The sequence below is a fragment of the Magallana gigas genome, chromosome 5 (genome assembly GCF_963853765.1).
Source record: "Magallana gigas chromosome 5, xbMagGiga1.1, whole genome shotgun sequence".
Classification (NCBI taxonomy): Eukaryota; Metazoa; Mollusca; class Bivalvia; order Ostreida; family Ostreidae; genus Magallana; species Magallana gigas.
In genome coordinates this window covers 19,305,767-19,333,377 of record NC_088857.1, presented here as the reverse complement: position 1 = coordinate 19,333,377, position 27,611 = coordinate 19,305,767, and the positions used below count along the sequence as shown (strand labels likewise).

The 27,611-nt window shown below is 31.7% G+C and overlaps 2 protein-coding genes and 1 long non-coding RNA gene across 3 annotated transcripts; 1 reads left to right on the top strand and 2 right to left on the bottom strand.

Annotated features, from left to right (window-relative positions):
* Positions 1-7,820: 7,820 nt before the first annotated feature.
* LOC105326393 (uncharacterized) lies at positions 7,821-10,543 on the bottom strand. The gene is made up of 5 exons (XM_011426404.4): positions 10,538-10,543; positions 9,615-9,804; positions 8,588-8,683; positions 8,109-8,208; positions 7,821-7,970 (listed from the first exon to the last, which is right to left on the bottom strand). Exons 1-5 carry the CDS (start codon positions 10,541-10,543, stop codon positions 7,832-7,834), a joined length of 531 nt encoding a protein of 176 aa, XP_011424706.3. The 3' UTR covers positions 7,821-7,831.
* A 6,301-nt stretch (positions 10,544-16,844) lies between these two features.
* LOC117687169 (uncharacterized) lies at positions 16,845-22,503 on the top strand. The gene is made up of 9 exons (XM_066085648.1): positions 16,845-17,394; positions 17,634-17,805; positions 17,910-17,989; positions 18,087-18,295; positions 18,408-18,678; positions 18,819-19,041; positions 20,421-20,595; positions 20,701-20,826; positions 20,935-22,503. The coding sequence occupies exons 1-7, from the start codon at positions 16,902-16,904 to the stop codon at positions 20,422-20,424; spliced, it is 1,452 nt and encodes a 483-aa protein (XP_065941720.1). The 5' UTR covers positions 16,845-16,901; the 3' UTR covers positions 20,425-20,595; positions 20,701-20,826; positions 20,935-22,503.
* Positions 22,504-23,462: 959 nt separating this feature from the next.
* LOC105326392 (uncharacterized) lies at positions 23,463-26,023 on the bottom strand. The gene is made up of 4 exons (XR_010714355.1): positions 25,421-26,023; positions 24,678-24,815; positions 24,418-24,517; positions 23,463-24,059 (listed from the first exon to the last, which is right to left on the bottom strand). It is a non-coding gene; the product is annotated as an uncharacterized lncRNA (long non-coding RNA).
* Positions 26,024-27,611: the final 1,588 nt, after the last annotated feature.

Here is a 27,611-nt window from a genome sequence, read left to right as displayed (position 1 = left end):
AATTAAAAGAACATCGGGGTCAATCAAAGCAAGTATCAATATGAATGTTAATTTTCGGCATTGGGTATTTCAACAAGTGGACCTTTTCTGTGCCACAATATTAGGCCCTAGCCCTAAATTAAAAGATTATAGGGATAAATCAAAACAAGTATTTATACGGATATTTATCATATGAATATTAATTATCTGCATTCAGTATTTCAACGTGGCGGACCATTCTTTAACTTTATTATTGGGTCCCACCCACTGAAACAAAAGATCATCATTAAATTAGAGTTGATTAAGTATTTTCCTATATACCAATGATACCATTGATGTATCGAATGATATGTAACTAGGCACTTCACCAACATGGAAGTCAGAGAGAGAGAGAGAGAGAGAGAGAGAGAGAGAGAGAGAGAGAGAGAGAGAGAGAGAGAGTTATGAATCTATACCAATGCAAGATTGCTACTCTAGATACTATCCATTTGATAAGGACGTCAATATTTTACTCCATGGAGATACAAATATTTTTTTAGGCAGTTTACAAATATATTTCTGCATTAAAGCGCTTTGTGATATAGAATTTAAACAATATCGATGGAAACGGATTTACTTATAATAAGATTAATGTTTATTTGTTTCCAAATCCTTGCTTAATTACATGTATGCATCATTATATACATATAAAAGTATTGTAAAGAGGGAATAAGTCTTTTAGAATAATGAGGTGATCGAATACTGTACCACAGTACGTACATGTATACACTATATTGTCAACGTATACCCTCTGTTACAGTAATCCACATCTGCGACCTTTTAATAATTATCTTAAACTTGTGATAAATCTACCTAGAGACGTATAAGTTATTAGTATATTATCATAAGTTTCTGATCTACTGAAAATTAAACAAAGCAAAAGCTAAAAAGCCAATCTTAGTTGCGCAGAGCACTACAGCGGAGACATTTTTTCTCTCTCAGTTAAGGGGTGTATTCTGATTAACACAGGTGTGAATGTCTGCAGGGCTTCTTTTACCTGTGTTTACCTTTCATGAAACCCTCTGCTAATACATATACACCGGAAGAGATTTAAAAACAAAGGGACTAAATGGTGTGTACAAATTATTGTCAAAATACTCTTGGTTTTCTTTTTTTCAGATTCTTAAACAATTGGTCAAAATCTAATCCGCTATGAATATTTGATATTCCACAAAGTAATAAGCAAAAGGCCGACTGGATTATGTAAACAAAGACATACTTTAAATACAAGTACACGAGCAAAAAGAACAATTACTTTAAGAGAAATTTTAACAAGTGCATGACTACGGGTAGGACCTTTTCTTATAGGGGAAAGCCGGACCTTAAATGTTAACATTAAAGGTCCGGCCGGACCATTTTACGGGGCGGACCTTAAATTATACGACACCGGTCAGCAGAGGATGCTTACACCTCCTAGGCAACTGATCCTGTCTCTGGGGTTTTCCAGAGGTCTGTGATTGCTCTGCTCTGGACTATTGATTGAACACTGAATTGTCCACGGATTTTTCTCCGTTTTTCCCCTATTTCCCCCAAATTACGACATTTCCCCCCATAATGACATTTTCACCGATATGACATTGGACGCACGGCGGGTATGACCAGTCAGCAGAGGATGCTTATACCCCTCCTAGGCACTTGATCCTACCTCTATCTTTTTGGAGGTCCTTGTCGCTCTGCTTTGAATTTATTTTTCGTTTAATAGATTTTTGAGATGGTAGACGGTTTGTTATTGTCATTTTTATACCCCCGCTCCGAAGGAGAGGGGGTATACTGTTTTACCCTTGTGTGTCTGTCTGTCCGTCCGTCTGTCCGTCTGTCTGTCCGTCCGTAACAAAAATTTCTGTCGCATTTATCTCAGCAACTATTTATCGCAGATGCTTGAAATTTTAACACAGTGTTTGTTAAGGCATGTCATATCGTGGGATATATTTTTGTACCAATCAGACGTCAACTTCCTGTTAAATGACGACTTTGCTTATTTTTTAGCCAAAAGAAAGTGAGCGCACAAGATTGTAAGTTTGCAGGAATCCTCGACACGAATCAATTGGGATTTAAATGTCTATAACCTCGAAAGGCTATGTACAGGTTTAAACAAAAATATATTATGTTGAGAGTAGAAGTACATGGCTATTCCGGTTATTAAAAAACTCACAAAGCTTTCAAAAAATGGAAATGAGAGGTAAACCGATAACTAGTTGGAAATGTTAATGCAAACATATTTTAATGAAGTTATATTGTGTATAAATTATCCTAAAAAACTAGTTATAAGAAAAGTGTTTTTTTATAGTGTTCATACAGCAGATCTAGAAATCAATAACAACAAATTAAAATATACCGGTATATCATAAATCAACATCTTGTTATAATAACAAAAATTTAAAACAAAAAAGTTAATTTTTTTTTTTAAAAAGACCACCAGTTGGATTTGAACCCAAAACACTGAATATTTGTATTCACTTATCCAGGACGAAACCACTGAGCCATGCGAGACTTGTCAATATATGCTCTATAAAGTACTGTTTGAAACAACACTGTCATATCAATGGACTTAGTTTTTTATCCTTCAAAAAATAATTTAAAAAAGTACATAATAAGTCATCTCTGGGTCATCTCTCCATCTTTTTTTAAAAAGCGACATTTTTAATGTTGAAATATGTTATCTTTACACGTTTCAAATTTGTGGAGAGAAGACCCAGAGACAACAAAATCGTTTAAAAACAGTTGTAAATAAGTAGAATTGTGCATGAATTGCATCGTGTTGCTATATTTAGACCCATATTATAATAAAACCTTTTGCATTTCAAATATTTTTCCACTCATTCCACATCCAACAGAAACCAAATAACGGTTATAATTCGAAAACTATTCAAAATTAATTGATGAAATTTTCACTCTCCTTGTGGGCCAAGATTCCTGCCGAATCTACATCTTAAGCGCCCACATTCTTTTCAAACAAATTTTCGTCAAAGATTTCTCAGCAACTGTTTATTGCAGATGCTTGAAATTTTTACACAGTATTTGTATAGGCATGCCATATTGTGGGATATATTTTTGTACCAATCAGACGTCAACTTCCTGTTAAATGACAACTTTGTTTATTTTTAGCAAAACTTTTCAAACAAATTTCCGTCAAAGAATTCTCAGCAACTGTTTATCGCAGATGCTTGAAATTTTTACACAGTGTTTTTTAAGGCATGCCATATCGTGGGATATATTTTTGTACCAATCAGACGTCAACTTCCTGTTAAATGACGACTTTGTTTATTTTTTGCCAAAATTTTCAAACAAATTTCCGTCAAAGAATTCTCAGCACCTATTTTTTGCAGATGCTTGAAATTTTAACACATTATTTGTTTAGGCATGCCATATCGTGGGATATATTTTTGTACCAATCAGACGTCAACTTCCTGTTAAATGACGACTTTGCTTATTTTTTAACCAAATTTTCAAACAAATTTTCGTCAAAGATTTCTCAGCAACTATTTATCGCAGATGCTTGAAATTTTAACACACTATTTGTTTTGGCATGCCATATTGTGGGATATATTTTTGTATCAATCGGACGTCAACTTCCTGTTAAATAATGACTTTGTTTATTTTTTGCCAAAATTTTCAAACAAATTTTCGTCAAAGATTTCTCAGCAGCTATTTATCGGAGATGCTTGAAATTTTTACACAGTGTTTGTTTAGGCATGCTATATTGTGGGATATATTTCTGTACCAATCGGATGCCAGCTTTCTGTTAAATGTCGACTTTGCTTATTTTGCATATTCACATCAGAGCGGGGGTATCACTAGTGAGCATTGGCTCACAGATATCTTGTTTCATCAAAGGTATCTGCCCGCGATGCATGATGAACTCGTCATACACTTTTCGTTTATTAGTTAATCCGCGTTACTGGTTACCCCGTTCTGGAAAGTTCTTAGTCTCGTTTATCCCAGACTCTTGCTCATGCGAAAGTCTCTCGGACGAGCAAGTCTCGAGAGCGAGAGTCTGGGATAAGCGAGACTAGAAAGTTCTATCCCATTTTCTCACCAGGGGTCGTGCTTCGCAATCGAATGAGTATCAAAACTGAAATTGCACACTAAAGAAACGAATTACCTTATTTCAATTATTCAACATTTGTCAAATCTCAACTTTTATATATTCTCTAAATAGGGTCACATTAGATATATTCACTATACGTTATCATTATTATTCAATCATGGAATTCCTTATCGGGGGGAGGGGGGGGGGGGTGTTGGCTAGTATACCTATGACTCCAACTTCTCAATATTTCAATCTTTTCAAGGTAAATTTAAGAATTGTTTCCTGCGAAAAAAAGTGGGGGTGGGGGGATGGGGGGAGCTGAACCGTCTATGATGCTATGTGCCTAATGGTTAAGTCTTTGCAAAAAAGTGGGGGCTTAACCCCCCCCCCCCCCCCCCCCCCCCCCCTCCCCCGGTTCCAACGCCTATGTTATTTCATTGCAAGTATATTTTTGATCGAGATCATCCCTGACTTCAATCCGCCAAAGCGTGTCTACCACCTTACTCTCAATTTTGCTATTTCGGACTTGTTTATCGAAAATAAAAGTAGGTTTTTAGCTTTTTGTTGCAGGTCCTGTATCTAAGCTATTACTTATCCTATCTTCACCAAACTTGCATGGATGATGCATTTGGACCTACTTATGGACTTGAAAGACTTGGATGCTGAATCTGAGTCCTAAATTTCTGATGCTGGGGGAGGTAAAGGTTGTTGAACCAGGTTAAAGTTTTTGTTGCAGGTGCCCTTTGATAGCAATATCTAAGTTACTGCTGGTACGTACTTCACCAAACTTGCATGGATGGTGTGTCTTATGATACTGATGCACCAGACAGGCTTGAGTGCTGAATCTGAGCCATAGGTTTCGGATGCTGGATGAGGTTAAGGTTTTTGGAGCAGGTTAAAGTTTTTGTTGCAGGTGCCCTTTAATAGCAATATCTAAGTTACTGCTGGTCCGTACTTCACCAAACTTGCATGGATGGTGTGTCTTATGATACTGATGCACCAGGCAGGCTTGGGTGCTGAATCTGAGCTATAGGTTTCGGATGCTGGATGAGGTTAAGGGTTTTTGAGCTGGTTAAAGTTTTTGTAGCAGGTGCCCTCTGATGATTATATCTTAGTGACTACTTGTCCTAACTTCACCAGACTTCCATGGATGGTGATTCTTATGATACTGATGCACCAGACAGGCTTGAATGCTGAATCTGAGCCATAGGTTTCGGATGCTGGATGAGGTTAAGGTTTTTAGAGCTAGTTAAAGTTTTTGAAACAGGTGCCCTCTGATGAATATATCTTAGTTATTACTTGTCCTAACTTCACCAGACTTCCATGGATGGTGCGTCTTATGATACTGATGCACCTGACAGGCTTAAATGCTGAGTCTGAGCCATAGGTTTCAGATGCTGGATATGGTTAAGTTTTTTGGAACAGGTCACATGATTTTTAATAGATAATAGTACTATTTCAAACTTTCATAGTTGATTAAACTGTAATATGAATGAATCACAGAGGAAGCTTCAGATGCAGAGCTTGATCTCCATTATCAAGGATGCTAAAAAATACATCTTAGTTATTACAGGTCCTAACTTCACCAAACTTGAATGGATTGTGTGTCTTATGATACAGATGCACGTTACAGGCATGGATGCTGAATCTGAGCCATAGGTTGCGGATGCTGGAACAGGTTAAGGTTTTAATTGCTAGTGCCATCTGATGATGATATCTTAGTTATTACTTGTCCTAACTCCACCAGACTTCCATGAATGCACCATTCTTATGATACTGATGCACCTGACAGGCTTGAATGCCATACGTTTCTGATGCTGGATGAGGTTTAGTTTTTTTGGAACAGGTCACATGTTTTATTAATGATAGCTTGCATAGTTGATTTAACTATATTATAAATGAAACGCAGAGGTTGCTTCAGATGCAGAGCCTGATCTCCATTATCAAGGATGCTAAAGAAATCTCCTACCTCACTCAAACCTGCTCGATGGATAGATGTGTTTGTTGATAAATGATTTAACATGATTCCTATGATATAGTATTGTATGGTATGAAACAATATTGTTTAATATGATACAATAAAATATCATATGTAATATTATAAAAAGTTATATGATACGATATGATATTGTATCAGGTTTTTTTTATATTTTATGTTATGATATTGTATCATGATATCGTTATGTATAGTATTGTATATTATGATACAATATTGTATAATATTATATTGTATTATTAATTTATTATTTTATCACATGATACTTTTACATAAGATATTGCAAAATATAATATTGTATCCTTTGATACAATATTGTTTATTCTATAATATTGTATCATACGATATTTTATAATATGATATTAGTTTCTGTAATATTGAATTATATCACATGAAATTGTATAATATGATACTGTTATATTATATAATGTCGTATCATACGATATTGTATAATATGATATTTGTTTATAATATGATACATTATTATATCACATGAAATTGTATTGTATGATATTGTAAAATATATTATTGTATCATATGAAACAATATGTATAATATAATATTGTATTATATAATATTTTACTTTATCACATGATATTGTATCATTTGATATGATACAATGTTGTATCAAATTATATTGTATCATATGATACAATATCATATTGTGTATCAAAAATAATACAGTATCATACAATATCATACTATATATACAATTTTAATATCATATGTTTCAATGTTATGATGTATTATGTAATATGATATTGTAATATAATACTTTATTGTTTTATATATTATGATATTGTATTTTGTGATCAAATACAATAACGTATAACACAATACAATGTCATATCATACGTTACAATATCATATCTCATCATTGTTTATTATGGTATTTTATTGTATTATATGATATATGTTGTAAATATGATAGGATGCAATATTTAATTTTATATTATTGTATTGATTAACATATGAACATATGATTATCATACAATTTTTTTAACAGATGATATACGATATTGTGTCAAAACAGAATCCATGAATATCCAAGATCATAAAGTATGATTTTCATTTGATATGATAAAGGTGGTCTCATTAAGGTGAAGTCTCATAAGGGTGATGTGTCGTCTCGGTGAGCTTTGTAATCTGTGATTACCTATGTTTTTAATTAATTTCATAAATAATTCAATTTCTGACCAAATGTTGATACTGTATAATAGCATATTTAAAGTTATCAAAAGCAGCATTGCGAAGAAATTGTGTCGGATGGTTAACGTTTGATATCCGCATTATCAAGAGTATGTAATATTATAGACATTTTGAATGGGAATGAGCAAGTAGTACATTAGGAAAACCATTTCGATATACCAGTACGTCTCTTTAGTTTCTGTTACCCCAATCTTATTTCCATAATAAAATGTCGTCTCGTAACCAAGCAATTAAGGACAAGTTTTAAGATACACTTGTGTTTCATATCTATGCCAATGCACATGCATATGCCAATTCGCAAGGATTAATAAGAAACATCATATGTATTACTTTTCCGTAAAACGATCGAGTTTTAGCAGAGTAATATTGATTTTGGTTCTAGGTTATGCGATATTCGACAATATTGTCATGTTGTTAAGTTTGTATTTACTGCTACCCGATAAATTCAAAATTAACAACATAACAATATTCCTAACAAGCATACCTTTTCAATTGTTATACATTGCCAGTGAAAACAAGTAAGTTGTCGTTAATGATTCTTTTTTTTTATTTTTGTCCATCATTATTTTGTAATGATATTATTGAAAGTCTAATTTGCTAGGTACGGGAGGAGGAGGAGGAGGATTGGTCGGAGTCGGGGTCGGGGTTGTAGATGAGATGTATTTTGGGGTGCACAACTCAATCTCAAAACTTTTTGGGTCTGCCGCTGATTTGATGCTAAATGAAAAGAAAAATAAGTAATTACTAAATGTGTTTTCAGTTGAACTGGATTTTCACTATTTCCATTCTAGTTACTTTCGTCATATATATTTAATTTTTTATATTAATAAATTATAATTAACGAGAGTGACAAACCTGATCAGTTTTGTCAGAACACGCTCGAAGTACATTACATCGATGTCCTTATCATGGGAGAAAATTCTGGGTTGAATTGTGCAGTTCGTTAGAATTATTCCTGTAAAAAGAAAATGCTACAAATATCAGGACGGATATACGATTCTTCAAAATTACCACAGTTTACTTCAATAGTAATTGATCAAAATGATAAATAAGATTTAAAATATATGAAAATGAAAAAATAATGTGACTGTGCTGTTGTTTTTTTGTTTTGTTTTTTTTTTGGTGGGGGGGGGGGGGGGGGGGTATATTTCTCACATTATAATCCAAACATCCAGCACAAATCTAAAACTGAATATGACAAACATATGCAAATATAAATCCTTTTATTATTTCTTTTCATTTGTCAATTTTCAAAACTTATTTGTATCAACACTTTGAACCTTTCCGTTTCAATCATTTGATTCGAAGAAAGGGAATAATTGATAACTTAGTACCTTTTTTCTCACAGCAGCTAGCTCTTTGTTTGCCTAGGCCTCCTTGTAATACGTAGTTTTCACCAAACTGAGTGCAGTTGATCCCCGCTCTTGCATCTGTGTTTAGTAAGTGACTAAATTAATTTATATCAAAGTTCTTGTTCTTATACTCAATACCTATATATCTATATCTAAAAACCCTACAACTTGACTTACCTGGTAAAAAGAACTCAAAATGATACAAAAATCAGTTGTTCTGTTGCATAAATTTATAGATTTAAAATAATTATAAACCACAGTTAATTCAGTAAAATCACGTTTTCATAATTCAAAGAACTTTGTTATAAATTTAGGTGAATTTCCTCTAAGATTATGAGAAACATAGGTATATAGATATATAAACCTTATCATATTTTAAAACAGACTCATTGATAAAATTGTCAAATAATGGGAATGTTAATAATCAATCATCGAAATTATGGGGGGGGGGGGGTCGTTCTTTTTTGGGGGGTGGGGGGTGTTTGGTGTTTTTTTTTTTATTATTGATAAGAATACACAAAGCATACACAAATTTCAAGCACAATAATCAGCATATATACATCTTTTATAATTTCTAATTGTTTATTTATAATTGATGCATAAATATATATATTTACTCTCTTTGAGATTCTTTTTTTTTTTTAATTATTTCTAATAAGTTGTTTAGAAAACAGCGTATTATCTAATACCTTGATTGGGATGTTATTTTCGCTATGAAATTTCATATTGTATATGAAATGAAATATAGTCGGCAAAAATATTCAGAGTTGTAAAGATTCGACAAATAATGTTTGCGTAATGTATACATGCATACACAAATAACACTGGTGTGTAGAACTATTGAAAATAAAACTGGTATATACAACTATTTTAAAGAACAAATAAGGCTATTTAAGCAAGAGAGAGAGAGAGAGACTAATGTACAAATAATACCAAGGGTAACCCGGTAGACCCATCGACATCATGTAATATGGTTTATGGTAAAATAAACAAATTTCTTTGAGCTTACCAAGGGCTTCACATTTTCCATTAGTGATGTTAGTCGGATAGCAATAGTGGATAGCCTCTTTTTGGAATGTATCTCTTCTAAACCCGTGGCTGACGTGAGTCGCTTCACATAGACGAGCATGATCAATAATAAAAGCCTCCGTCTGTTCCACCAAGAGAACAAAAACTACCACTAATACCCCACGTACAATCTAGTAAAGAAAATTATTTAGACATCTTAGTATTACAATATAATAAAATTAAACATCAATTAATACTGTTTTTTAATATCTGAAGAATAAGTGAAATTAGTTCAATGAAAACGCTATTCGAAAGTCAGGACAGTAAAACTAAATGGTTAGTATTTCACATAACCCACAACAATTCATGAACAGACGTATTTTATTCAGATTCATTTCGATTATTTTGAACATTCAGTGCATGTATTTTTTTCCGATTTTTTTATAATTTTTTTTGGCTTCTATTGATACAAACATTTTTTTTTTAAATTAGCATATCAACCTTTTTTGTATGTCAACTATACTGTTTAATTATAAGGTAAATGCATTGATTTAATGTAAAGCATAATGAAGTAGTATTTTTTTTAAAGATTACAACTAACATAAAATAAGTAGGATCAACAATATATAGTTGAAAATACACACAGGATAGTAAACTTTGTCACTTTTTGGGTATTGTTGTACTAATGTTTTCAAGCCGCGATTGATGAAGGTAATTTTCTACTATTTTGCAAGCAATTTCTTGAACTAACGATAAGTATTTATGCATTTGTTCAAAAATATTTTCGAATTCAATGTTCGCACGGTTTGATCAACTAACTTATTGTTTTTAATATGGTAATTATATTAATTACGATTCGCTTAAAATATTAGTAATATAGAAATTGTTATACATACTAAACATGCTAGTATAATTATTAAATACCTTCATTTTTTTTTTTGGTCCTGATTCCACACCTTTCCTTCAAACGCTGAAGAGCTGTCTGTTTAACGAAGATTCTGGTCCCTTTTATAGAAGGATATTACAGTTGAATTACACATTCAACAATCGATTTTAATCGACTGATCCTTGATGTCTATCTATTTTTACATGATAAAAATCGAACTCACTATATTTCAACGATTGTTTCAAAGATAAAGAAATATTGGCGAAGACAAAAATCAAATAATTATATGTACTTTAAAGTATATGGGATTTTTATTTTATTACTCTCCTTGTATTTCACCAAGAAGATACACTGGTACACACAACTGGGGCAAGAATATTTTATTTTTATTTATCTTTTATAAATTCATTAATATTCCATTCCTCGTTTTTCTTTTGAGATACTTCCATTTTTTGAAAACCACACATGCTCATTACTTTTTTGTATTAAGAATGATAAATTACTATTGTACCTTTGTCAATTTCAATACTTTTTAAAATAGTTTTTTGATTTTACACTTTTCGAGACATTTACAAAACTGTCACGTAAGTCATTGAATGCAATATATAATCATCAACAATTGGTTTTTGTTTTTGTTTTTGTTTTTGTTTTTTTTACAAATGGCATTAAAGTGAATTCAATATCAAAATGCGTTTACCACACAAATATGGGTCGGTGTTATGCAAAGGACTAGCGATACCAAAATAAATATTGCGGGCCAAGTTATTGGACTGCTTACTTAAATGCTTAAATTGACTTGGTGTCTTTATTTTTCTAGAATATACGGATATTTTCCATTCCTATCATCTATATTCCTTGATTGAAAATAAAGAAAACAGACTAAAACAAACAATTTTTTAAAATATAATTTCACCATTTTCACATTTTAAAACATCAGGACCGATGTAAATAAATGTACTTAATGTAATTACATGTTTTCTTAGCTATCTATTGATAAGGAAAAGTACAATCGTTTATTCTATACGTTCGCCTACATAAAACACAATATCTTTTAAATTTATAAGTAGCCCTGCACTATAAGATAAAACACATCACTTGATTAAATACGCATTAAAAATAATGGTATAAATTGTTTGATTGACAGTGCGATAACCAACAACTCGCCATATTCGATAATATGTTGGTGTTAAGTGCATGATAATTTCTTAAACAGTGTGTATAAAATAGAACAGCTAAAGAAATGTACGGTGCAATAGAGGTACGTAGAGCTAGAAACCAAACATTTACCATTTAGTACACAATTACTGCCGACCATCAGTTGTTTTTTTCAAAAAGATATATACAAAAATATATATTCAAAATAAATCTGTATTAATATATTCCTTTTTAATGAGATGAACGTCGATGTTTTCAATTTTATTTAGTAATTTTTTTTTTTACATTTATTATTTTACTTTTATTTTGCTACAACCTATATTCAACGTGATAAGAACTTCAGAAAATTCAGATTTTTGGTAAAAGCCTTTCAAAATAAACATTCATCAATTTTATCACGTGCTCATTAAAAATGTTATTTTTATCTAGTAAATGCTTTAATAACGTTGTGCGTTTAAAAATGTACAATTCATGATGAAGACCGTAATGTATATATAATTTTTTTAATTTTACATGTATTTGAATATTTTTTAAGAATAAAGTTCTCTAAACAAAACTTATACAATTTTTTTTATTTTTTTTTTATTTTTTATTTCAATCTCCTCTCAACCAACAAGAGGTTTTTTCCAATTCTGTTTTTTACATTAAAGCTGTTCCCTTTATTCGAATAGTTTGGTAGACGTTTCTCAAATAGGTATGGTATTTTCTATGGTATTGGTATACACTACGTCATGTTTGAAGCATTTGATATGTTGACTTTGTTTCGTCTTATTACATGCCTTATAGCAAACTGGCATATGATATCACAACTTTAGCTTAGTATGTTCACGTTGAAAACATATTCAGTACACTAAAAGAAATTAAACATCCCATATAAGTCGATATTTTGCCCACTGAAACATATTACGACCGTTTTTACTTCATAAAAAAGATTTTAACAAACAACTTTACATCATTTATATAGAATTGTCACAGATCTTTACATGTCCGAGTTGAACTAAATATATTAACCAGTTCATTCGATTTAATGCTAAATGAGAATTGTTAATTTTAAAAATAGTTTATTTCATTTTGTCATAAAGAATAGTATTTTTGGATTGATCTCTACGTTGAAAAAAAACCACTCAAAAAGAAACCCCAAATTCGACTAAAACGAGTCTTACAGATGATTTAAGCAAACTATAATTTACCTTGGGAAAACATTTTTTTTTCTATTACATCTAATGCATATTAATCGAAAGGATGTCAAACATGTATGATAAAAACCCCGTTTGAATATGTTAGGTTGTTGAAAAGACTCACACAAAGGCAAATTGCTTTGCAAAAGAGAAATGATATTTATAAACAATATTAATGAAACAAGCTGACTTTTATTATCTCTAAACTTAAACTTGTACATGTAGGAAATTATACATCAAAATTGTTTCAATGTTTACAGACCAATAATAATGTTTTGCAAGTGAAGCAGACTTTACACAATTGGTTTTTATTTGTTGAAAAGTTATGGTAAGATCCGGTATACTATTTTTTTTTCTATTGGCCCCCTGTAACGCGCTTTTCCAGGTCGCACAACTCTATTCGAAAAGCGGTGTAATCGTCTTAGGTGGGGGTACTGAAAAAATAAATGTCAGCTGTATTCAATTCAAGAATTGGAACATTTAAATTTCCATGTAGCTTGATTTAACATTTATTACTGCATGAGTTACTTGATGGATGAGCATCATTTCGTCTCACATATGCTAAACAATGCATACTAAAGGTATTCTTGACCAAATGGCCATATTGAAAGTATAATTAGTAAGGTCTTCCGTCTTAACGGAGGATCTTACTATAACTCTACAGGTTTTAACGAATACTTTTTCTGTCGTTTTGGTTTTGTATTTTAATGGGATGGGGTGTTTTTTCTCCAAATTAACATTCTCTGAGTTGAAAGACAGAATTATATGAAAATTTCAAAAAGTATTTTATCGATGAATAATTATGATAATTATAATATAATCATTTATTTTCATTAGATATTTATTTTTTCATAAGAAAAAGGTACAATTAAATTCATGAATATTATATCTTGATTTAGAATCAAAGTACATAACCACAAACAGTGGCAATGCGTGTTTAACAATATAAAACATTCGCAAAATCAAACATTTTTTAAAGAAATATACATAAAAGTAAAGTACAAATACCTGACGATTTTCCTTAAGACCCGCAAGTAATACATGATGTCGAAGCCTTTCATGTAGGAGAATTTCGTTTCGGGCATTGAACAGTTCACCAGCCTGTATTCTTAAAGTGCGAAATTAGTTCTCTTATAATAAAAGTATCTATGGTCTCGGGAATTCAGTGTCAAAATGTAACCTAGTATGAACGATCTATCAGTCAATATTACAATAATGTCTCTTAAAGGGGCATGGTTACGGTTTTGGTCAAAATAATTTTTCAGATTTTATTGTTATTAAAGTCTCAGTAAGGCATTTTTGTTGGCAACCAAAATCTGAGTGTCATTTGTTGAGTTAAAGGCGAGTCGCAGAGCTTACAATTCTTTGCAATGTAAACAAAGCTTTTGTTTACATTTTGAATGTTAAAGTGAAAATTCCAGTTTTAGACCTAAAATAAAATTAATGTGTTAAACGTTAGGAATTGTTTATTTTTGCTTAAAATGAGAAGATAGACAAATCAGCTTGAAAAAGATTTTTACCGGTATATATAGAACCTATGTGAACAAAAACAGGGCACGAGCTTTGATTACATGACAAAGAATTGTGAGCCCTCTATCTTGGTTATAACTTAACGACTGTCTCTCAAATTTAATTTGATCACTAGAAATGCATTCCTTAAGTATCGCCAATAAAAACAGAAAAAATAAAACCGTTACCATGCCCCTTTAATCATAGAGAGGTATTACCTTTTTTCATTGCACAATATGCAGCACGTGTAATGTGAGTTCCGTTGAAAAATTCGGTTCCGCCTTGTAAGAAATAGTCTTTTCCAGCCGTCTCGCAATTCACGCCATTCTCTATTGCTAAAAATCATATACAAAAACTCAATATTTCTATAAGATATCTTCTGCTATTTGCTTAATATGAACTTGTACTCTGAAAATTAAGCTTAGGTTCTTACGTATATATTTGCTACTTGTATCATCAGTTATAAACTGGTAGCAATAATGAATTGCGTCCTTTTGCCATGGTTCTTTGCGTATACCGTGACTGATCTGAAAGAAGTAACACCGACGAGTGAAGTAGACATAAGAGCATTCCAACGCCCCAACCAAAGCAATAACCAAAATGATCCGTGCTGTTAGTGGGTCCATCTAAAAACGAATAGACAGAAATTCAAGTACATGCATATGGTCATTTCGAAAAATTTTGATTACTTTACTTATGCATTCTTAATTTAGAAATTATTTTAACCAATTCAAAATTGCAATACCAAGAAATTAACTACGATAGAAATATAGTTATACCTCTCTCTATTTCTTTTCTTTTATTCTGGATACGTTGTGTCTTGTAGAAATACCTGCCTTGTCTTAGAACTGTTCCCCAAGTAGCTTTTATACATATCATGCAATAAATGCTACATATGACTGGATAAAGAAATAAATAGCATTTTTCTTTGCACCCCTGCAGAGATCAAAGAAAAGAAGGATTTTGTTTAGATTTTAACGACGAAAAGTCGTTTCATTATTATGAACAACATGTTTTCGTGTTTTGCGTAAGAAAAATATGCATTTGTGTTACATATTATATCAACATATAATTTTAATGTAGGTTCATGCACCTATGACAGACATTAATCATACGTGCAACAAAGGTACACGAAATGACCAGAAATAGAAAAGTACATTTCTGATTTTATTTCTAGCAACAAATATTTCACAACAGAAAAACAGCGTATATAGTATATGATGAGGCTTCTGAATTAAATGTTGATTCCATATTAAGTTTTTTTTTTTTCTTCGAAGAATTTTAAATACTTAAATACTTTAAAGAAGCGTGACTATATTTCAAATGAAAAACATGTTGATTGCAAGAGTTTTTTTTTTTATATTCCATTATCTTCTCAACTACTATAGCATATTAATGAAAAGATTTTTTTAACAGAACAACTTGTCTCTCTCCTTCATTCTCCGTTTTTAGCTTTTTCTTCTTTTTCTCACAATTTCTATGTTGTGTAATAACTAAGAGCGAGAGAATTAGTTGGTTTTTATTTTCTATATATAAAGATTTAGTTGTAAAAGAGAGAGATATGTAAACATATTTTTAAAAAGATATCCAGTATATTCATATTCATGTATCATTTATGTATGTATTAATTTTATTGATGAAAGGTGAAAACCTATCAAAAACTGAATAGTTGTGCCCATTTGTAGACTGTATTTTAATATCTCCTTGAGTAAAAAGATTAGGTGGTTTTTTTTTTCAAACTTAATATATAGAATTTAACTTTACTGAATGGCTAAAAAATCATATCTCATATTCAAAAGTAATTATTTGACCTTTTATTGATCCTTACACGGATTTGTACCTTTAAATGACGTCTAAAAATGACGATCTTTTCAGTCGTTGTTTGATGGTTGTATTTATTCAAATGTGTTGTGACTTTACGAATACATTTAATTAAATTTTAATCGTCGTGTTTTCTATGTGATGGGAGCAACTGCATAGGCTAAATTTGACACTGTTTATGTTCATTGTACTAAAGGATTCTCTTTAATTCTGTTATTTTCTAAATTTTTCACATTCCATGCGTTTCCAGTCCGGTATTAACAGAAAAAAAAAAGATTTCGATCTTTCTTTCCTACTTAACTTCAATTTTCATTTGCATAAACTTTATTACTATGTCTAGTCAGATATGATAATAAAAATTGTTTAATAGTCTCTTTTAAGCTTTTTTATTTGCATAAATCTTTAATCGAGTGTTACGTTGGCTAATTGAAATTTAAAAAGATGCTATTTTGTCTATGCAAACACGTTACTCTTTTTTTTAAAGTTAGAAAAAAATGAAGATAAAAAAACCTTTAAACTTTATAAACAAAATTCGAAATACACACACCATGCAAACCTTGAGCGTTTTCATTTGTTTAATCTATAAATTATTATAGATTAAATTTCATTCAAATCTTGATTTTTGGTAAAGCATTTAAAGTAAAAACGTCCTCGCGTGACGTCATAGTATTAATTCCGCTTTTCCGACTGTTTTGGGTTCTCTTTTTACCACACTTTATTTCCGGTTTGACGTCGTGATATGGCGACGAAAAACAAGAAGGGACGGTTTGTTAAACAAGGACACAGTAAACAAGTTACCGCACTCTCCAAAGGCAGAAATACGCGATGGAATTCAGAGTGCCATTCAGTGTCAAATGCAGAGGCAATTTTATCAAATGAACTTGATCACAGTTACAACTTATCTAGTGAAAACCAAGACCCGGTCTATAATGTTTCCAGGCAAGAAGATATTGTGTCGGATTGTACTAGCGATGTAGAATTAGAATGGCGAACAGGTAGGCGGGTTGTTGAGTTAGGTACTCTAGCAAACGGTCTGAAAGCTTGTCAACTTTGCAGCCAGCCTTTACACTTGATTAACACTGTCGGTGAGAGAAGATTTGGGCTAGCGCAAATTCTAGAAGTAAAGTGCATGTATTCAGAATGTGGCCTTGTAAATGATGTTCCAACTGGAAGTAAACATACATCACAGAACAGAGGACAGGCTTGGGATGTTAATACTAAGTTAGCTGCAGGTATGATAACAATGCAATATTGTATGTACATATTTAAAATTTCTACAATAACTTGTATACAGTGTTTATCAGGAATTTCTATTATACAATACGTTTTAACTGAAAATAATGGGGGGAAAAATCATCACATTTTTTGTACTCATGTGTAAATTTCAAGACAAATACATAAAGCATGTATGATTGAATTAAAAATCAACAACTGTATCCAAAAAAATTATGCTGAAGCACTACAATTGCAGGAATGGTAAATGGAGGTTTTGGGGAAACACACATTAACAGTATTCTTGCTGCCTTGAACATTCCAAGCATAACCCAAAAAGCACTTAAGAAGAGGGAGAGAGAAGTCGGACATCAGCTTAACTCTATGGCAGAAGAATCATGCAAGAAGCAGTTAAATAAAGAATTAGAGATGTATGTATTGTAAATATAAATAAGATTGCTTTATATCTTGCTCATATACTTGAAGGTATATGATAAAATAGAATGATACAAAAACATTTAATAATGTTTTTAAGGAGCGATGGAAAACTGACAGTATCTTTTGACGGTGCTTGGCAAAAACGTGGAACTGGTCATGCTTATAACAGCCTTACAGGTACGTGTACTATGTGGTCTATAGATACCTAACAATTTTTTACAATTAAAAATATTTTTCAATTGAAATTAGATGTACAATAGTGAGTGTTTTGCAGGACATGCCACATTATTTGGCAAGAATACCAAGAAATGTGTTAGATATGCTGTAAAAGGAAAGAGATGTAGAATATGTGATGTAGCAAAGGAAAAAGGAGTGTGTCCCAGAAAACATGACTGCTCACGAAATTGGTCTGGCTCTGCAAAAGCCATGGAACCAGCCATGGCATGTGAAATGATCCAGAGCATTTATGATGATGGAGCAAAGGTACATACATATTCATGAATTTAGATATACAAAATTGCTTCGTATAAAGTTTCACAAGGTTCCTTGGATGTTGATCTGACATAAAATATGTCCTGAATTGTTTTTGTTTTAGGTTGATACCCTTGTCATGGACAATGATTCTACAACAATTGCACGATTAAGGGCTACAGTAGATAGTACCATATCCAAGCAGGCAGATAAGAACCATACCAAAAAGGGTTTTACAAGTTCCTTGTTTGAGCTTAGTAATAGCTACAAAATACTAAAAAACACAAAAGTACGTGGCCACATTGAAAAATGTTTCATATACTGCATAAGTCAAAACAAGGGCCAACCAAGAGCAATAGCTGATGGATTGCAGAAAATAGTTCCGCACTTGTATGGTAAGGAAAGATGATGTGCATTTGTAGACAGAATATATGTTAAAAAAAAATTAAAATTAATTTTTCTTCATGATATTTTATTTCTTATTCTTTGACCATCCCAGCTTGTTTTTGAAAAAAAAAATGTTTCTGTTGTTTAGGAGAGCACGATGCCTGTGGATTGTGGTGTAAGAATGAAAAGAAGGACTACAAGCCAAGAAATTTACCTTTTGGTAAACCATTAAGTTGTCAAGATTTTCGACATGCCTTAGAAAATCTATTCCTAAAGTATGCTGCTAAGGCAGATGAGCTCGCAGTTCTTGGTTCGACGCAGGTCAATGAGAATTTTAACCATATGGTGTCATCAAAAGCTCCGAAACGATTGTAAGTCTAAATTATGTTGGAGATAGTTTTAAATGTTTAAAGCGGTGCTGCTAGCGAGAAATCTGCACACCATACAAAATTATGTATCTTCATAATCAGGAGATTGATAAACATAACAGGTTTTATGGAGGCTCAGACAGTCTCAAGACTAGACTATCAGCTACTGTCTGTCAGAAAAATGATGGTTATAACTACATTACAGAGGTGATATAAAGTTGCATTGTTGAAAAGTTTCAGTTGAATTTGTTGACAAGTTAAAGTTGACTTTAAAAAACATTATTAGTCGGGCTCTGCTGAAAGCAGAGTCTTGGCTCTAGGCAGGCAAATCGCCTATGTTACTATAAATAGCACAACTTCAAAAGTAAACAAAACACCAAACAGCGTCAAAGTTAAAGCCTCCGCTATACCAAATAGTTACACAAAGAGCCACGTTTTGTCAAAAATGTTGTTATATTGTTTTGGTTTATTAATTTCGAGAGAATTGTCTATTTTTTAGTTTTCTTATCAATAATGTGTTTTAAAAACAAGATTATGCATTTTGGACACATACAATGCACATGAATTTCCATGAACTACTTTGCTGCGCGTTGAAGAACTGGGGATTGAATATATAACATTTGAATATATAACGCTTCTTGCAAAATTCAAGGCAGCAACTGTTGAATTTTTTTCTACTAGACAGGCATATTTTTGTTTAAAGCCGCTTACAAAATTTGGTCGCTCTTTGACGGTTTGCCTACATTAAAAGCATGAGAGAGAGAGAGAGAGAGAGAGAGAGAGAGAGAGAGAGAGAGGTATATAAAGACACACCAAAAGAGCCCGGCTTTCAGTACTTTGATTTCTTTTTGATTTCAGCACTGTTAAATCTTTCCTTTCAATGTTCATTAACCTCTATTCAATTTAACATTTGATAGATATTTATTTTAAGAAAGAACTGTTAATAACAATGATACATTTTTAGCAATCTTACAGGATAAAATTGATTAAAATGGGCATTTTACATTATTATTTTATGAAAGAATAATGATTTTATATCTCAGAATCTTTCTAATCTTATAAGGTTTCATGAACTTTAACGTTGAATTTCTTTTTATGGATTTCATGAAATATATTTTAATACTGTTGAATATCAAAAAAAAAAAAAAAAGAAGCAGAATAAGATAAGTTGATAAGTTGGTTTTGACATGGCAATTATCAATGATTTTGTTACTTGTACTCATGTTTTACCTTTCAGTTCCAGAGGGTTTTTTGTTGTTGTCACTTTGATATATAATTTTTATGACTGAACAAAGATTGTATTTTTCATGATAATGAATATTAAGTTTTCCAAAAAATTCTATTTATCATTTTGTGAAACTTTATTTATATTCTATGTTCAGTTAAACAAGAAGTGTTCTGTATCCCCTGGAGGATTTACACTGAAACATGCTCAAAAGATGGAGAAGAAATTGAAAAATCAACGCCTTCGCCAAGGTCTTTTCAGTTCCAAAAGGAGACGATTGGAATTAAAGTCCCAGAGGGCAATGAAAAACTGCACACAATCAGTGTTAGAAGGTATATACAATGATATCAACTTGTATAAATTAGTAATTTGTTTTTATTGTAACACATGTATAGTATAAATTGCTCTTTTGCATATAAGTTTCTTTGTGTTTGTAGGTGACACATACCAGTCAAAGATTGGTATTGAAGAAGATTTAGATCTTGAGGACATTGATCCCACTCCAGTATCTTTTCCAAAGGATGGAAATGAAATTATTTTTGACTTGGAAACTACTGGTCTGGGTAAGTAACCATTTCATTTGAATGATAATCCAGAATTCATTGTCATAAAGTTTTGTCTTTCTTTACTGTCTGTACTTTCTTTACTGACTGACTTTATTTTTGTTATAGCTCGGACATCAGATATTATTCAGATTGCAGCAGTCTCTGGAGGCGAGGAAATGAACATATACATGACCCCAACAACAGAAATTAGCATCGGGGCTTCTGCTGCCACAGGTTTGACGTATGTTGGAGGTGTCCTAAAACACAAAGGCCAGGCTGTGAGTTGTGTCAATCCCCAAGACGGACTTTCCCAGTTTATAACTTTTATCAAAAAGTTTTCTAACCCAATTCTGGTGGGGCATAACATTCAGAGTTTTGATTTACCAGTCTTGATAAACCAACTGTCCAGGTACAATTTATACACAGATTTCCAGGAAACAGTATATGGATTCATTGACACATTAAAGGTAGCAAAGAGAACATGGAAAAAGCCAGATGTTGAGAACTACAAGCAAGAAACATTGGTCAAAACTTTCCTGAACCTGAAATATGATGCCCATAATGCTTTAGCAGATGTACAGTCCCTGCAAACACTGTATCAGAAGATGATGGCAGGCTTCCTTCTTTCAAGTGACCTATTTACACTTAATTACTATGCATGTAAGAAATCACTTGATCCACTAGTGAAAGACAAAGTAATTTCAAGCCAAACAATGAAGAAACTCCTTCAGTGCTCGCTTAGTTTGTCTAAACTTAGAAATATTCACAAACGTGACACATTTAATGGAATTAGAAATGTGTTCATGGAGCAATGTGAGGGGTCAAAGGTCCCTAGAATCTCAAAGTCAAAGGCAGTTATAGACAAACTAATTGCATATTTAAATGCATGATATGTTTTATGTGGCTGACTAGTAGTGATGACTACTGACTAGTATATTAGTATACTATCATATAACAAAAGTGTACATGTTTTGCTGTTTAAGTTTTTCCAATCAATATTTTATTCAGAGGTGAGCAATGTGGCTCATGGACCTCTACATTTTATTGTTTAAGGTGTAGAATTATAAAATGATTTACATTGTGTATAGAATTTAGAATACTGAACCATGGAAACATTTTTTTACCATCTAATTCAATGAATGATAATGATTATGAAATTTCGAGATTTTTTGGTTGGGGGTGGGGTTGTTAAAATAATTGTACTAAATTTATTTCTATGGAAAGGTATCATTTTTTTTTAATTTATTAAATCCTAAGACTCAACATTACTCAGTTATAAATCCTTTTCTCTGATTGAAACCATGGTTTTGAAATTTTAAGGCATTATTTTGAGAAAATTGTGTAAAATTTTATGTCGCTTTTCATAGCAATAAAATGTAAAATGTCTCATAAATGAATCTATGTTGGTTTAATGATAACAATATTAATTTCTGTGTTAATGTGAATGATTTGTCATATAAAAGTGATACATGCATTCGTATGTTTTTGATTTTATCCATGAAATATTCATAATAAATCTCTGGTTCGAATTTTGAATGAATTTCATTTGGGTTATATGTATATATTAGTGGTGATCTTCAAATTGGTATGGAAGACTGGCAAATTTTTGTAATTTTTGAAACACTTACATGTTTGACTTGTGAAATATAATGACAAATTTAAGTTTGAACCCATAATTACAAAGGGCTGGAGATACCTTAAACTAAATTTAATCGAGTTAACTTTTCTAGGTCCATTTTATTTCCAAATTATAGCCCTTTTGAATTAATTGAAAGTATTTTAGCAAAGCCATTATAACTCGTGAGTGCACTGTGCCAAGTCAAAATTGGTTCACTGTTTTCTAAGGGTGAAAATTTGACCAAATATTGCTTAGAAAGGGCTAGTTGAGCTTTCAGATCAAGTAAGCTATAAACACAGGTAGCATTAACATAATTTTAATTTACAGTCAATTTTTTCCGATTTAAGAGAACTCGGGTAGGTAGCATAATAGGGGGCCGGGGGCATAGAAAAAATTAAACAAAAAAGACCCATTAAAATAGAAGCTTTATGTACTACGCATACTCAACCCCCCCCCCCTCCCCCCAACCCCATTTTGAAGATTAGCGGATAATTTTAACAAGTCCCCTATTTTCATTCCTATCACTGAAGTTATAAAAGTGAGACTCTCTTGATGTGTCTACACTTAATTATTCTGTAGTAAAGATTGGCAATCTCTCTCTCTCTCTCTCATACACACACACACACACTTTGAATGACAAATTGACAATAACAAACTGTCAACCATCTCAAAAATCCATAAAACGAATTACAAATTCAAAGCAGAGCAACACGGACCTCTAAAATGTCGGCAAAGCGTCAGAGAGCGACTAAATTTTGTAAGCGGGTATTAAGAAAATTATGTTTGTCTAGTGGAAATAAATCAACAGTGCATTCGATTTTGAAACAAGCATATATTATAAAATCTCCAGTTTCTTTGATGTGTAGCCGAATACCAATGCTTTGTAAAGTAGTTCATGTTAAATCTTGTGTATTGTATGTAACCAAAATGCATTGTCTTGTTTTTGAAAACACTTAAATAAATAAGAAAACAGCAAAAACACTTCTCGCTGACTTTATTCACAAACGAAATAAAAATACATATAACAAAACAGGGCTCTCTGTGTAACTATTTGATATAGCGGAAACTTTTACTCTGGCGCTGAGTTTACTTTTGAAGTTGTGCTATATATATATATATGGTAACATTTGCGATTTGCCGGCTTACAGTCAGTAGTTTGCTTTTGCAGTAACCGGATAAAAGCTTTGCTACGTGCCCGAGACTTACAGAGAATCGTGTTAGACGTTTACCCTACTCTATCCACTGATAATACTCTATCAATAAAAAAAACACTTTATACATGTATATATATACTCTAGTCTCAATACATGTTCTGAACAGTCATAACAAAGACCCAAACGTTATCTTTATTGATTGCGTTTTTAACAAGCTGTGCGAAGAGAAAAGACCATTCCTTTTTGCATAAGATTAAGGACATTCATCAGAATAAAACATTCTAAGATGAGAGACCTGAGTTTAAGTTATTGTACATATTACAAGTATCATTTGTCAAAACATAATATATTTGGACAAACAAAAAACTGGTATTTTTTTCTAAGGATGATGTCCATCATTTCTTCCTTTTTTCCCCTATAATCGCTCCAGGTCACACAGCTCTATTTGAAAGGTAGTGTTGTCAAATTCAGAGGGAGCACTGAAAATAAATAAAAATCCAAGTATGCGTAATTCTTTAAATGATACAACACAAACAAGAAAACATTCAACTGCAATTATAACCATTCAAAAAAGTATTCTACAGAGGTTTGCATTTAAATTTAATCACATCAAGCTATTATATGCATAAATATATTTTTCAATATAAAGCATATTTTGATATCCGTATCAGGATTCTAACAATAAGTAATAAAATCGCGATAAGTGGTGCAAGTATATGTAATGACAGTCTTCAAATTTTTATCTTGAATTAAACTTTTACTTGGAATAAAGATTTCAAAATACTATTAACATTACTGATTATTGAGCGGAAAGATTACCAAAAACTGCATAAATACCTGACTATTTTTCTTAAAACTCGCGAGTAATACATAATGTCGAATCCTTTCATGTAGGAAAATTTCCTCATTGGCATTGAGCAGTTTACAAGTTTATAATCTGAAAAAGGTATGTTATTTTGCTTACCAAATATAATCCAGCATGGTTTTGGAATGCACCTTCGTTTTTTAGATTTAAATTCGCTAACTAATTTAATCAAAAGTTTAAGGTACATGTGTAACACACTTGTAAATATCTTGTAAAGATTAATTACTATTACCTTTCTTCTCTACACAGTATGCAGCAGATAGAATGTGATTGGTATCGTACAATTTGGTCGAAAATTCGGTCAGAGCTTGTAAAAAATGATCTTTTCCCGCAGTTTCACAATTCAAGCTAGTCAGGCCATTATTGAGATCTAAAAAAATGTTTTCATATTTTTATAAAGATAAAATTTATTTTTCACAAAATATGCTTATAAAAATACTGGTATATTCCTTTGAAATTATAACAAAGAACAAGAAAATTCAAAATTTAAATATTATGTCATGCGATTAAAGGGGCATGGTCACGATTTTGGTCAAAAATTATTTTTCCGAGTTTTAAGCGAGTTACAGAGCTTACAATTCTTTGCTTTGTAAACAAACCTTCTGTTTTCATTTTGAATGTTAAACTTTTTGAGATACACAAATCTGCCTGAAAAAGAAAATTTACTGGTATATTGAACCTATGTAAACAAAAACAGGGCACGAGCCTTGTTTACATGACAAAGAGTTGTGAGCCTTGTATTTTGTTCATAACTTTACAACTGACTCTCAAACTTCACTTGATCATAAGAAATACATTCTTTAAGCATTGTAAATAATAAAAATATTAAAATTTAATTTGACCAAAATCATGACCATGCCCCTTTAAAACGGTAAACTCGGCATATAACAGATCGATAGAAGGACAAACCGTTGAAAAGTACTTTTAAAATACGATTTTGTAGAAATATGGCAAAAAAAAACATGGATATCTTACATATATGTCTGGAGTTTGTATCATTGGCGTCAAACTGAAAGCATTGAAGAATTGTTTGTTTTTCCCATGTCTCTTTACGTATTCCATTGCTGATCTGCCAGGCTGGACATCGTCGAGAGAAATAGACATACGAGCATTCCAAACACCCCAGAATAACAATAACAACACTAACACGTGTTGTAAATAAATCCATCTACCAAAAAATGCCAGAAATAGATATATATATTCATTTGTATTTGAATTTTTTAGATTGATTTTTTTTATCTCATTTAGTAATGCTGATTACTTTCAAGAATTTTACCCTTTTCCCTTTTTTCGTAATACCTAAATCCTGTTTCCGAGGTGTCTTTGTAAAGATGTTTTCTAGCCTGAGGATCCTCCCAAATATGTTTTACTTCAGTATCGTACAGTATTTAAGATTTTAAATCTGAATGAATAGAAACATAGATTCGATATTGTCTTGCATTCTTGATTGGATAAAATTTGCATGAGTTTATATTTTCCCTTTTTTGTAATCTATAAAGATGTCGTTTTGAAATTTTTCAAAACACGTTTTGACTGAAAAACGTATCCTTTCGTTGCAAATAACACTGTAATAATAATAAAGTATAAACATCATCAGAAATATGCATTTACAAGTAATTTAATATTTTTTCAAACAAATAATTACCCTATGCATTTAAATGTACACTCCGGATTTAGAGGTAAAAATTTATGGCCTTTGAATTTAAGGATGGACTTTTCTCATTACAATTTCGGAAAATGTTTTATTCTGAAACTTCACCTTAACTTACGTTGATCATGTCGCAGTATTGGGTAAAAGTAAAGTCTTCATATCATATTCATATATTATGATTATTATATTTTAGTTTTAAAATACATGTAAGTTATTACATTGCATTTAATAGTACTTATTTCATTCCCTATTTATATTCGAATGTACTTTTCCTTTTTTAAAAACACAGTATGCATCAGGTACGGGAAGTTGGTATCATTGCACATTTTGTGGTGTTTTGAATGGAGTACTTTCGTCGTGACGTCTCGATTTTCACGCCATTTCACACACACACACACACACATACTTGCATTATGCCGAAACTCACTACATCAGACTTTACACCTGAAATTCACTACACTATGTTCTAGTTGTGCTATTCAATATATATTAATATCTTTAAGTAATATAAGACATCTTTTTACTATTCTGCTATTTGAAATAGGCAAAATCTCTTTGTAAAAGTTTATGATTTTATACCTGATAGTCACTACATGAGGTCACATGACTCATTGTGAATACACACCAGAAACTCACTACAGTGTGTATTTCTTCCTAATTTACCCCAAAGTCAATACATCTAGCTAGTCATGTGATCGATTGAAGATTTAAAGGAAATTTACCACATAAACCATTCATTACTGAACACAGAGAGAGAGAGAGAGAGAGAGAGAGAGAGAGAGAGAGAGAGAGAGAGAGAGAGATCTAATAATTTCAGCAAGCTGCAAGACGAATTATTCTAATACTAATTCTAATACTCAGGCTAATCTAATCAATTCATTATGGTATACTCAAGATGCATATATTGTCAAATTTGTGGAGAACAATATATACTAAGTGAATTCTGGATAAATAAGATTAGACTGCATTTCACACTTTTCTCCACATATGCACGTTTTCTATTTAAACTACATTATATTTAGCACCAGACCCTACTTCGATACAAAGAATCTTATGTTAATTACATATATAATTCAATTATGTAAATTCATTCAACATTTTATGTTATATGTATTGTAATTTGAAACATATACGAGACAGTAATATTTCTTATCAAAGGACATGCACAGTCTAGTACCATTGCAACTTGTATGCTTTTATTAACTGTTTTGCCTATAAAAGACACTTTACACTATCACTGTATGACTTAAATAATTAGGATTTCTTGCTAATTTTTACGCACCCTATCAAGACTGAATTTATAAGAAAATCTAATTGAATTGAAAAGTCTTCATGTGTGTTTCATTTCTTTAAAAACATATACTGTTTAAATTAAATAAATTCCTATTTGCCACTTGCTTTGTAAAATCTAGACCTGTGGACTTTGAACACTTCTTCAAACAGAACATAAATCAACTGCAGAATCTTAATTATAATTCATTTTATTTTTGGATCAAACAGCTTTAAGCTAAAATT